The sequence below is a fragment of the Adelges cooleyi genome, unplaced genomic scaffold, assembly GCF_023614345.1.
Source record: "Adelges cooleyi isolate 19-005CV unplaced genomic scaffold, UGA_ACOO_1.1 ACOO_flye_CR_arks_rails_tigmint_CR_PRNA_2, whole genome shotgun sequence".
NCBI classification, from domain to species: Eukaryota; Metazoa; Arthropoda; class Insecta; order Hemiptera; family Adelgidae; genus Adelges; species Adelges cooleyi.
The window spans coordinates 11,299,947-11,309,812 of NW_026095860.1; the positions used below are offsets into that span (position 1 = coordinate 11,299,947).

At 26.7% G+C, this 9,866-nt stretch overlaps 2 protein-coding genes across 3 annotated transcripts; one reads left to right on the forward strand and one right to left on the reverse strand.

Annotated features, from left to right (window-relative positions):
* Positions 1 to 172: 172 nt before the first annotated feature.
* Positions 173 to 7,882, reverse strand: LOC126833249 (helicase SKI2W). The gene is made up of 19 exons (XM_050564463.1): positions 7,664 to 7,882; positions 7,060 to 7,236; positions 6,832 to 6,991; positions 6,536 to 6,747; positions 6,275 to 6,439; positions 6,072 to 6,184; positions 5,781 to 6,012; positions 5,450 to 5,709; positions 5,085 to 5,379; positions 3,997 to 4,107; positions 3,536 to 3,767; positions 3,172 to 3,449; positions 2,773 to 2,906; positions 2,465 to 2,707; positions 1,655 to 1,871; positions 1,143 to 1,296; positions 872 to 1,056; positions 649 to 777; positions 173 to 451 (listed from the first exon to the last, which is right to left on the reverse strand). Exons 1-19 carry the CDS (start codon positions 7,685 to 7,687, stop codon positions 251 to 253), a joined length of 3,522 nt encoding a protein of 1,173 aa, XP_050420420.1. The 5' UTR covers positions 7,688 to 7,882; the 3' UTR covers positions 173 to 250.
* A 219-nt stretch (positions 7,883 to 8,101) lies between these two features.
* LOC126833251 (uncharacterized) lies at positions 8,102 to 9,866 on the forward strand. 2 transcript variants are annotated; one of them, XM_050564467.1, is made up of 5 exons: positions 8,103 to 8,367; positions 8,431 to 8,515; positions 8,584 to 8,805; positions 9,373 to 9,522; positions 9,610 to 9,866. In XM_050564467.1, the coding sequence occupies exons 2-5, from the start codon at positions 8,446 to 8,448 to the stop codon at positions 9,678 to 9,680; spliced, it is 513 nt and encodes a 170-aa protein (XP_050420424.1). In that variant the 5' UTR covers positions 8,103 to 8,367; positions 8,431 to 8,445; the 3' UTR covers positions 9,681 to 9,866. The 2 variants fall into 2 exon arrangements, with proteins under 2 accessions (XP_050420422.1, XP_050420424.1); XM_050564465.1 differs by having other exon boundaries at positions 8,102 to 8,515.

Sequence of the window (9,866 nt, forward strand, 5' to 3'; positions counted from 1 at the left end):
ACATATTTTGTTATGCCCTATATGGAAATGTAAAACAACGTTAAATGTATCAAGATAAATTTGTGGTATTATAGATACCAATGTTCTGATATACCGTACAAAATAAGTAACAATTTTAGGTATTATATCTTAATAAATTTGCGATTTTCATTAAAACAATGAAAATGTTAGTCTTCATATTATATAAAATAATAACATCATATAAAGTATTGTCATCAAATATATATAAAATATGTGAATTCAATTAAGATTATTCCATGTATAATGAGGGAGTGAATACAATATCTCTTTTAATTTTATCTAGCACAAGTTGCATTTTTTCGCTAATTTTATTCGTTCCAATTGTTTTTGCGGCATTTTTGATGACTGTTAATATTTCATTTAGTTGAACAATGCAGCGAACTATAATTCCTTCTTGAATATCCGTTATATCCATTATTTCAGAGAAAGGCTAAAAACAAATAATATTTACGATAAAATTCAGTTTGGATACTTTTTATTTAATATGCATATTTTAGTGTTGACAAGTAACAATAGAAAATCATAATTTGATTAAATTAGTTATTCTACAATTCAAAGATCTAAAAAAAAGTAATTATTGTTATCAATGGAGATGAGCAGGTATATAATGTAGATTAATATGCATACCTTTTCTTGGGCCCATAAATGTAACACTTTGACCAGATTAAAGTTGAGGTCAATACGTTCAAAATTGCTTAAATATATAGACTCGACTGACTGAATTTCATTGTGTTTTTCTTTTATTATGTTCATACCCTATGTTTAATTTATGAAAACACAAATAATCATTTAAAATAATAGCAACAGTAAATATAATGGTATAATTATTATTTTTTTAAAATGTTTTTACTTTTATTAAGTTTTCTTCTTTAATAGATTCAACATCAAAATCTGATTTTGATTCACAAACTAGACACGAGAGAACTGCAGCGATTTCTTCTGGCTTCATTTCTTCAAACATATTACTTAAAAGAAGTTCGGTAATTAAGAGTTCATGTGATCCCATAGTACTGGCTACACTTCCTTTTTGAGTAGCTAAAGTTATAATCAACGTTATTAAAGTACACTTTATATAAGAAACTGTGTTAAAATAAATATTATAAATAAAATAAATTGCTAACTAATTTCATTACGAGGATCCAAATACTTAAGGTTTTTAAGTACTTCTACTTTGTTGATATATTCATTATAGAGTTGTAATGCTTTATTTGACGTTTGATGTTCTAACTCTGCAATTTTTTCTTTCCGTGTTTGATATTTATACAATCTTTGGAACTGAAACATTGTAATAAGTTCTTCATGATCGTTAAAGATATATAAAACATATTAGCTTTGATGTTATTTTTTTGGATTAAAAAGTTACATAGCTTAATATTTTATTATTATTATTATTATTATACATTGAATAAGGTTATTTAAATAATAATAGTAATAAAACAAATTAATTGAATATTAATATCTATTAAATGTAAATGATGTCAAGTTGTAAGGAGCATAATTTGTAAAGTAAATTTGTGTACATAAAGATGAGCTTTACATAGAAATATACTTCTATAAAAAAATATTTTTCTAAAACATTTTTATTTTAATTAAAATAATACTATAAATCATATTAATTAATGAAAGTACTTACAATTTCTTCAAACCCAATTATGTCCGACAAATCGATATTATATAATTGATTTTCTAAAGCATGCATACGTAGTTTTGCATTATGCAACTCAAATGAATCAATTCCTAAATCTCCTATACTTAGCACAGAACTATTGTACTCGGACCGATTTAAGTATATAATGTTTTCTGATAACATTTTGACAGCTCGTTGACAGGGACTTGAAATGGCTGCATCTCTAAACAATGGTTTATTACAATTTTTTTGTGAACATAAAATCATAAATCCTATTTATATTAATTTACACAAAATATTTTTTATACATGTTAATGTATGTCTTATTTGGTAATTTTTAATTTTTAACAAGAAGTAAAAAGAAATGATGTACTTATGTAATATAATATATATTGACATCCATTACATATACAATAATATATTTTCGTCTGTTACGTTGGAAATATTAATTGATAAACGTGTGTCTTGTGGCATTCAGAGAAGCAAAATCGATAAAACAAGTGGGGTTGTTAAGACACAGAAAATATTACTCTTACGTCCCCTTATACGTCTTATGATATGGAGTACATTACATGTTGCGAGGTGCTAATTTCAAAACTAGATGTGTTTAGCACACTCATAATTCCCACAAACATTGCCTACGGTGACGATAGATTAAGTATGTATACCGATTTTCGTAATAAGCATTAAAATATGCTTGTTTTCGTAGCAAACTTAATATACATTTTATTGCAAAGTGATTAAAACATATCATTTTTTATAATGGTCGTCAATATGTTTTAATTTGATTTAATGACAAAAAACTAAACAATTTACTTGAAACGTTCATTCTGCCTCATTTCCCAATTTTTTATGATAAGACTACTATCAAAATTTTCCGAAAATTTTGTAATTTCCATAATAGAAGTTGATGGTATAGTCAGTATAGTATGGTCGTTGTGTATTACATCAGGTGATTCACATAATCTTCTTTTTCGAGACAAGTACATAAATTTGTACCAAGAATCTGGTTTATCTGACTCTTCGTTTTTGGTTTCTTTATTTTCTAATACCAATACACTAAAAACATTTTTTAAAAAACTATTAACTTCTCGTTTTTTAATAAAATAATTTACTCTTTTTACCGAAACTCTCTCGGAACTTTTTTGACATTACTCGATAATATAATAGCTAATTGTCCAATGTGGTGTTGATGTGTTATGATGACAAACCTTCCGACCTCACTGAACTTTTTGTCAGCTGAAGCATACAGGTTATCCTAGAACAATACTCAATAAAATAAAAACCCAATACATTACTATGTTTACTTTCAGTCTAGGACAAATGTTATTAACACAGACAAAATCTATTACTTTAGTCAAATTAATTTAATGTTCTTTAAAAATAAAAGTTTACATATTTTATTAATGCAGTAATGAGGATTCTTTGTGAGTAATTATTATTATTTTTTAGACTAATAAAGCGTCTTTTTTTAATGATTAATGAGAATATACTAACATTTGACTGTTAGACCTAAGACCTACCCAATATTCTTTCCTGCAGTCTAAATATTCTTTGGCAGCAAGATAAAACTCTTTAATAATCAATTCTTGTTGTCCCGTTGGTTGCCATTGATCTTTTTCATCTAATATTTTCAAATAATTTAATTCTTCTGTGTATTCATCTTTTTTTTTTGCTCTAGCAGCTTCAATAAAGCTACTACCGAGAATTGCTTCTAGTGTTTCACAATTTTTCTTCTTGAACATATTCAATATAATGGAATAGCTAACTTTAAATTGAGATTCTAGTTTTGCTGATTTTCCTGTTTAAAAATTACAACATAATAGCGTTACACATATAGCGTTCAGTATTTGACTAATATTTTTATAATTTAAAATTTTTACTAACCCAACATCATGTTGGTCAGTTCTCTGTCATTAATTACTTGTTCAGTTGCCATTATTATTACTGTGCCACTTTTATCATGACCACGACGACCAGCCCGTCCAGCCATTTGAGTATATTCAGCAGGAGCCAGATTACGTTTTTCTATACCGTCAAATTTAGTAATAGACTCAAAGACAACTGTTCTTGCTGGCATGTTGATGCCAATGGCAAATGTTTCGGTGGCAAACAAACACTGTACATACAAAATAATATGTAGCTTAACCACTAGATATCTTAGACTTCACAAAGGTTTCACAAACATTAAATATTCTACAATGTTTCAACTCAAGTCTACATATTTTATAATTAGCTTATATTTTAACATATTGCAGTGTTCTAAATGTCAGCTAATGACATAACACGTAGTAAAACACCCTAAAATACTGCAAAACAAGAAATAAAAACTATTGTCATTTATTTACTTTGACTAAACTTTGTTGAAATTGCATTTCGACTATTTCTTTTAGAATGGGTAGTATACCGCTGTGGTGAACTGCTATTCCTTGACACAGTAACTCTTTCATCAGAACAACCTACAAAAAAAAAAAAAATTTTATTATAACTATGGAAAAATAATAATTAACTTTAACATCATAAAAAAAATTATAATCATGTTTTGATGTACTTTTACGTTAAAATTGCTTAAAAAACGCATCTCAAGAGACATGTAATTGTAAAAAATAGCTAAAAATTGTAGTAGTTATTAAATATCAAAATGGATTTTTTTTTTACCATATGTATAAAACTATAAAAATGTTAGCTTCGTTTTATATTTTAACACAAAATTACCTACACTTTACTCTTTAATAGTAGACAAAACTCCAAAAAAATATCTTTTGGATTTCAAGCCATTTTCTACCAAGTAAAATATAAATTGATAAAATATAAATCTTTGTTAACACATTGACCGTCGTACAGTTGTTTATTATTATACTACTGCCGATAAAATATTGTTGATTTTCATGAAACATACTAAGTGTTATCTTCTGAACAAATAGGTCTAAAAATACTGTTCCAAACCTAAATATTTGTTATTATCCGGACATTAAGAACGTAAAATAATAATCATACAGCTGCTGGCAGCCTCTTGGAGTCATATTATATGAGTCATCACAATATGCAAAAAATGGCCGCTAGTATGTTGACTTATCTGTTGAGATTTTTTTTAAATAATAAAAACATAATTTTTATTTGGTTGTTAAAAAAAAATATTTACTTAAGTTTAAATAGCTAAAATTAACAATCGACATCAAACTAATGTAAATGATGTACGGTTTGAATACTTGTTTTTTCATCAACGTCATGATACAATTGTATAAAATATTACAACAGAGCAATCATAATTATTTCATATTAAAATGGGACATATGGCCACCAGCGGCTGTACGGCCTTCTAAAAATAATGTGTTGCTGCAGCCGGCGGACTAAAGCTTAGTGATAGATAACCTATTTTTTAGGCAGCTTTTTTAGGCTGTCAATGCATTAATTAATGATTATTAAAATTAAATACCTGAGGTAACGCTCGATCTTCAGGTTTTAATTTTTGAATAGCTTTATTAAAAAAATATTCATTGGCTTGTGATTCTTTACTGGTCAAAAGAAAATTGACAGAATTTTTAAGCGATTCTGCCATCAGGTCACATTTTTTTCTGGACAATATAAATACTACTGCCGGAAACATACTATTTTTATCAAGAAATTTTAAAAAGTTTATCCACTTGGGCTTTTGATCTTTGAAATTTTTTGAATCATGGTATTTTTTTACTTCATGATTTTTTTTAAACTGTTCTGAAGCTCTCCGATAACTGTCCAACATCAAAATTGAACAAATTAAATTTGAAATACATCTATCGCATAATCATTAATTATACTCACCCGTGCATAAGAAAACCACTATCAGCTTTCCGTATTAAATGCATGTTTTCTTGAAAATCCATACTAGTATTTGAACCGACATAGAGATAATGTTCTAGAGGAACTGGTCTGTATAAAGTAAACACGACATAAATTTTAGAAGCTCGAGTTCGGCCAATCCAATCGGCAAAATCAATAACATTTGTCACGGTAGCACTCAACATTACCAGCTTCACACGTTTAGGAAGCATTATTAAAATTTGTTCCCATATGTGTCCTCTCTGTAAGGACAAAATACTTTAGCAATATTTATTATTAATTATTAAATATGATCAAGTAAATGAATACTTACATCCCTATCATTAACATAGTGGACTTCGTCGAGAACTACAAATTCAGTTTCTTTAATTTTATCTGAATCACTATACAACATTGAGCATAAAATTTCTGTCGTCACAATCAAACATTGAGCTTCTGGTTTAACTTGAAAATCACCAGTTATTAGCCCAACGTCTCCGAACTTTTTTTTAAAATCTCGAAATTTTTGATTGGACAATGCTTTTATTGGAGATGTGTAAATACATCTGAAGTTGTTAAAATATAATTAAAAAATTTACTTTAATTTAACTTTTTTTATTTTTACCTTAATTGCTGTTTTTTTGCAAGTGCAATAGCATATTCAGCTATAACAGTTTTACCAGCAGACGTATGAGCTGCAACGAAAACACTACTCTTTTCTTCCAGTTTTAATACTGCCTAAATACAAATGCAATATAATCATTTTTAATGTTTAATTAACTGTAGTTCATCTTGTTCTTAATGATAAGAACTACATTAGGTATTTACCTGTTTTTGAAACGTATCTAGTTCAAATTCCCACTTATATGCGGGATCGGGTAAAAGTTCATCAAAATTATCAATAGGCTTAGAAATATCCAATTCCTCCACCCACTGAGATTTGACCAAAGACCTTTCAGATGTTCCAGATATTTTCAATACAAAATTTTCATTCTTAGAATTAATTTAAAATACATACTTTAATATCTATTCCATTATGGTTGTTATAAATAATTTTGGATATAATAGAATTATTTGAACTTTCGTTACTTTAATATGATTAATTTCATCTTTTGGAATAGGATCAGCGATTTCTGGTTCTACAGTTACTTCTGGTATTTCATCATCCCAAACACCTTCAAAATCTTCTATCCAATCGTCGTCTAATACTGTATCACTCGCACTTGTACTAATAGTAATATTTTCTTTACCTTTTTTCACATCTAACTTTTTAGACATACTAGGAGCAACTGGTAAATTATCTAAACAATTAAATTGGTAAAGTAAATATTAAAAAATTATATGGAATAATAACTAATATTGTAATTATATAATTTCTATAATACCAGAATCATATTCTAAATTTATTTCACCACAATATTCATCTGAACTTTGATTTTTATTTAGTTTTTCACAGGGCATAGCATCTATATCAGCATTATCATTTGGATCACTAATAATTTCTTCAAAATGCAAGATTTTACCAGTCTTGGGATCTCTTTCAGGCTATAATTAATAAACTTTTGTAAAACATATTTTCTTAAGAATACGAAAAATAAGTATGGAAAACTTACAATTAATTCAAATGGTATAACATCTACGTTACTCTTTGCGTATAAAGATTTTATATTAATATCTCTTGTTGGGAGAGTCGATTCGCTTTTATATAATGGTATATTTTCAATACAATTGATGTAACTCAGTAGATCAATTTTAATATTTGGCATAATTGAGTCTAAACCGCCAGGTACCTTTTATGAAAATGAAAACATCTATGAATTTAAGAATCTATGATAAATGGTGTTACATTATTTTTAACAATAAAATAACTAGGCATTTAAACTAAAATTTTGTACAAAATAAAAATTTCAATTTTCAATATATTTATAAAACTGAATACATAATCATCTATAATAAATACAAATTCAATGAATAAATTTTAATACTGTTGAAATACCATGTTAAAAAAAATCAAGTTGATATTGAAATAATACAATTTTAAATTTACATTATTATTTGAAAATGTAATAACTAATAATTTTACATAATTATTATAACATCAGAAAATATATTTCTCTTAGAAATAATCATATATTACATAAATTAAATGTGTTTATAATCATTACTTAGTGTGAAAAATTAAACAAGGAAATTGTCAGTGGTTTTTGTAAAAATTACCTCAAATTTAATTTTGTTGTCCATTTTTTAAGTTGTATTATTTTCTAGGTATTCAGTGTCCTTAATTAACTGTTCAATAATTCTGTTTATTTATGTATTAAATAAATTATCATGATATCTAGTTACAAATTCAATACAAAATATTCCATATTTTACTACATTCTGATTTCTGAATTCTGAGTTAAGTTTGTTTGTTGAGACTCACCTTATCATTTTGATTTGTGACGATAAAAAATGATAAGCTAAACTGACAATAATCTGACAAAAAAAAAGGTATGTTGACAAGATGCAAAAACTACAAAATGGCTGCCGGCGGCCATGTATTTCTTACGGGATAAAACAAGTTGCTAACATACCAGACGTTTACTTTGTTATTTCAGTTGTCAACACTGTACTAACAATCTAGAATGAGATCATGAACATAATATTACTATTATATCTATTCGATTTGGTAATTCATATTTCTTACTGATAATTTCAACGACCGTTAAAAATAAAAGTAAATGTGAGAACTCAGAAGTGCATCGCATTAACTACAAAAGTTTAAAGTACTCTTTAACTGACTAATGACTATAGTCAGCAGTTGGCAGTTGCCAATACTATAATATAACCAACAGCCAGAATATTACACTGCAATATAGTCCGGAATCCGGATTCCCAAATAAAACACTATTTTTATCGCAATACTTACTTGTGTTTGGCTAGTAAGATTTATATTATTCTATTAATCTAATGGTTGTATAATTATTAAATTAAATTTCAAATAGAGCAAAGTTTAAATAATGTCTTCGAACACATTTCGTGTACATAAACAGACAGCGATAAATAATGAAAATCCAATTAAAAACATAAGTGAGTAAAACTGAAAAATAATACACATCATAATTATGCTGTAATACACTTAATTTTTGTTTATATAGAGGATAATCAGCTTAAAAATCGTAAAAATACTGCTCTTAAAGTTTTGACCAATACAGTACAATCAAGCAAAAAGTCTAATGGCAAAGGATTAAAAATACAGAAAACTGTACCTATGCAAAAGTTTGTGCCGGAAGTACAATGTAGTTCTACATTACAAGTTCTCACACATGAACAAAATGAAGAATTAACACATTTTGGTTGCATGTCACATCAGAGTGAAGGTATATTATAATATTTTATTGCTAAAGTATACCTAATTAATAAGCGATTGTGCTTTTCAATATTTGCTTATTTATTGGACACTGGAAAATAAAAACTATAATGCCATTAAATTATATCTATCAATTTATGTTTTATTGAGTTATGTTTAAAATTCTAATTTCATGGAGTGATATATTATGTGGATAATTTTCAGTTGTATCCATATCTTCAGTTTTTTGCTGACGTTTAGGACTCATTGCAGAGTCCATCTTCAAAGTGCCAAATTAGACACACTAAATTAATATAATAAAAAAGAAAGGAAAGGATTGATGTTGTATGGAATTGATAAATGTCAATGTATTCACTTTGTTGTATTTTTCTTCCTTCCTCTGACAAGACTTCTTTTTAGTATTAGAACACTATCAAATTGCATTCATTACAAATTATCTTTTAAACATGATACTATTATTTTACTTGGTGGTACACTAAAATATATAATATAGATTTGGTGGGTTATAACTTATGTAAACTAAGAAATTGTTACAAACCAATTGGTTATAATAATTATTATAGTGAGTTTTTTTTAGATACTTTGCCTTCAAGTATGACATGTAACATTGCCATGTTAAGCGATTATTTCAATACTAATACCATTAATGATGATAAAGATGATTGGTTTTTAGAAGATTATAACAAAATCATGAAGGATAAAATTAAAAATACATTTGAATATTTTGGTAACTATTATTATAAACTAATAATTGCATGACGTGTTGTAATGTATTTATTAGTTCTTAAAAGTAATATTATTTTATTTATTTCAGGAAAACCTGAAATTGAAGTGCCGTTGCTTTCATTGCCTCTAATGGAGTTCCCAGAAATTTCTTTTGCATAGTATTTAAAAAATATTGTTTCACTAATAAAAAATTTAAAGACTGCCTAAGTTTTTATCATTTATGTATAAGTAGCTATAAATTTTTATTTGTTCGTAATTATTAAACAGTTAATGAATTTTTTTTTAAATGTCTAAATGACAAAGAAGTTTTTTTTAAAAAAAACTTTTTTTTTTTGCGTATTGATT